Genomic DNA, 3280 nt, shown 5'->3' on the forward strand with positions numbered 1-3280 from the left:
TGCTCATGTACTATGCAGATGCAATGGACAAAGGGATGATTCATGTCCCAGACAGAGTGAAGCAGGACTGCAGTAGATTTTATCATGTTACTCAGAGCACTGCATAATTTAAACTTATGAATTGTTTATTTCTGGAATTCTTCATTTAATATTTTCCAACCAAATTTTACCACAATACACTGAAACTTCAGATAAGGAGGGACTACTGTATGTCAAACTGCCAAAAATGCTAGGCAAGACGTTTTTTAGCAATAGCACGGTAAAGGGCGTCCTTGACCTCCTTGTTCCTCAAAGTGTACACTACAGGGTTAAGGAGTGGAGTAAAAATGGTATAAGTCACTGAAATCAACTGGTCTTCATCTCTGGTGTTCTCAGACTTGGGCTTGAGGTAGGCAATAGAGGCACAGCCGTAGTGGACAATGACCACAGTAAGGTGGGAGGCACAGGTTGCAAAAGCTTTCTTCCGGCCCTCAGAAGAGGCAATCTTGAGGATGGTGGAGATGATGAGGATATAGGAGATGAAGACCAAACCCATGGGCACCACAATAACCACTGAGCTGATGATAAAATTAATTATGTCATGTACAGTGGTATCAGCACAGGAGAGTTTCATAACTGGGCGGATGTCACAGAAATAATGGGCCACCTCTCTATCACAAAAAGGCAGCCTGAACACAGATGAAATCTGGATTATGGCCACAAGCAGCCCAATGCTGCAGGCCCCCCAGACCAGTTGGGCACATACTTTTTTGTTCATGATGACTGAGTACCTCAAGGGGTTACAGATGGCTACATAGCGGTCATACCCCATTGCTGTGAGCAGAAAGCAGTTGTTGATGGCCAGAGTGATAAAAAAGAACATCTGGGTGGCACAGCCTGCCAAAGAGATTGATTGGCTTAGGCCTACAAGACTAGAGAGCATCCGTGGCACAATGACCAAAGTGTACACAGTCTCCGAAGTGGAGAGCATACCAAGGAAGAAGTACATGGGAGTGTGAAGGTAACGATCAATACTGATGATTATCACAATGACGACATTGCCAGCCAAGGTTAAAAGGTACAAGGTAAGAAAGGCCACAAAGAGGATAAATCTGTGTTCATGAAAGCTGGAGAAACCCTGGAAAACAAACTCACTCAAACACGCCACTGTGAGGTTTTCTCTCTTCATGGATAAATTCAAGATCAAACAGATGGAGAGTTAGATCAATCAGTCAAAACATATCGGTACTCAGTGCTTTGAGCGGAAGACCTCAAGGAGAAGGAGATGATAAGGATTCTGTTCTTGGATACATACCAAGTTAATGGGGACAATCATTTACCTGTCAATAAAAAATAGAAAAACGTACAGTCAGGAAGCAATTTCGTGTAGGATTGTTTATGCATAAAGGTATGGAAAGATAAATAAGGCTGGAGCAGGATGGAGGAAAAGACATCTGTGACCAGTTTGGGCAAGTTTTCCTGATGATATAGAACACAGGTGCTAGGGGGAAACTAGGCTATAGTAATAGAAAATGCACAGTTAACTTTGAAAGGAATCTTGTTTTAGGTTATTGGTTTAGGTTTAGTTGCCTGCAATTTGTTTAAGCCAGAGTTCGGGTCATCTTCTTAAAGATCTTCCCTTCTGAGTTATCCAACCTGGCAATGTCCTCTGCTCCAACTTAGTCCAAGTTTCTGCTTTCTCTCTGTTCTACTTGTGTGTATATTTCATGAGTCTTTTTCACAAATCATTTAACCCCTTCAAATGTGACAGTTTCCAAATATTTTTATAAAAACAAAATTTTGTTCCCCTCTTTCTTCAGTGCTTGCCTGAAGCCTCCTCTTCCCCTGAAAGTCTTCTCAGGACTGAAAGCAACCTTCCCATCCAAGCACTTCATGCTGCTGAATGTTGCCCAGCAACATGTTTCCATGGACTCTATACATTTCCATGCATTTTGTAGCTTGAATTTAGATGCAAATTTTCACAGGTAGTCTGTCACTCCACTGGACTAAATGTGTCTTTTAATTTCTCAGCAAGGTAACTTTGGAGAAGCCAAAAGCAACTACTTGTATTTTCTGGGGACTTATTCGGAATCAAAAAGCTCTCATTGTCAAAAAACATTTAATAATAGTAATAATAAATATTATGATGACCCTTTTTTGCTTTTACAGAGTTATTGCATTTATTATTTAATATCATAACACCCTGCATAGTTACCTATGTTAGGTTACTCTATCTCTCATTGCAGATGAGAAAACTACGATACCTAGGGTTATGTGATTTGCTCAAATTAAATCAGTCTTCCAGTTCTAACACTAGGGTGATTTATTCTACTACACCTCAACTACTAAAAAAGTATTATGACAAAAAAAAGACAGGAAAGACGCTTTTTTTGGTTATCTTTATTGAAGATAATTAATGCATTTTTTTCTACTTTGGGAATAAGACTATATTGGGGAAATATCTAGAAAAATCAACTGCAAAAATTTTTAGGAATTTTTCACCTAAATTAATTGAGGAAATATTGAGGCATTAGTGAATACCAATAACCATTTTACTTGACTTACTATTTCTACTTCAGTTATTTATTTTAAAAGTGATCGGAGATGTTATTAGTGTATATACACAAAACTTTTCATATTATTTATAATAGTGAAGACCAGAACAATGTAAATAAAGAAAGAAATAATTAAAGTAATTACAATATATCCTTATCATGGCAGCTATGCAGACATTCCAAATGTAAATATTGATGACATGAAAACTTGATAGGTAGGTAGGTAGACTGTAATTTTATAAAGATAAAAAAGAAAAGAAACACAAAAAAATTGAAAGAAGAAAGGAAAGATATTCAGTGGCACAAATACCATAAAAAGTAAATATTCCAAAATGCAAAAAAAAATTTTTAATAATGTGCTAAGAATCTAATATCACTTTTTCTTCTGTGATCTGTACACAGTGTAGATTTTAAACTTAATTATTCTCTCATAAACCCAAAAATGAAACAGCTAACTGCTTCTCTAAAATGGAAATATATTATGAGTTTAGAGAGGATTGAGGAGGAAAAGGGAAAAGAATGAGTTAATTTACTTTGGAGGGGAAAATGTTGACACTATAATGTATGACCAACTTAAAGTCTCTCACTAAGCATTGTGTAGAAATTTGAGCATGCAAAAACCAGATCCAGAGGAAACTAATTTCAGTTACTTAAAATTTGTAATTACTAAAAAAAAAAAGTATTTGTAGACAGTGCTGGGACTAGAATGTGGCCGGTGAGACCCACATTACAGATACAAAATGTAA

At 37.0% G+C, this 3280-nt stretch overlaps 1 protein-coding gene across 1 annotated transcript; it reads right to left on the reverse strand.

The window, feature by feature from the left end:
* Positions 1-229: 229 nt before the first annotated feature.
* On the reverse strand, positions 230-1168 carry LOC102005359 (olfactory receptor 10J1-like). Its single transcript, XM_005400167.2, has one exon. The coding sequence runs from the start codon at positions 1166-1168 to the stop codon at positions 230-232; it is 939 nt and encodes a 312-aa protein (XP_005400224.1).
* Positions 1169-3280: the final 2112 nt, after the last annotated feature.

The sequence above is a fragment of the Chinchilla lanigera genome, unplaced genomic scaffold, assembly GCF_000276665.1.
Source record: "Chinchilla lanigera isolate Chin_1 unplaced genomic scaffold, ChiLan1.0 scaffold00067, whole genome shotgun sequence".
Taxonomy (NCBI): domain Eukaryota; kingdom Metazoa; phylum Chordata; class Mammalia; order Rodentia; family Chinchillidae; genus Chinchilla; species Chinchilla lanigera.

Excerpts from the sequence above, each read along its gene's own strand:
- LOC102005359 (XM_005400167.2), bottom strand. The coding sequence starts at position 1,168 with ATGAAGAGAGAAAACCTCACAGTGGCGTGTTTGAGTGAGTTTGTTTTC.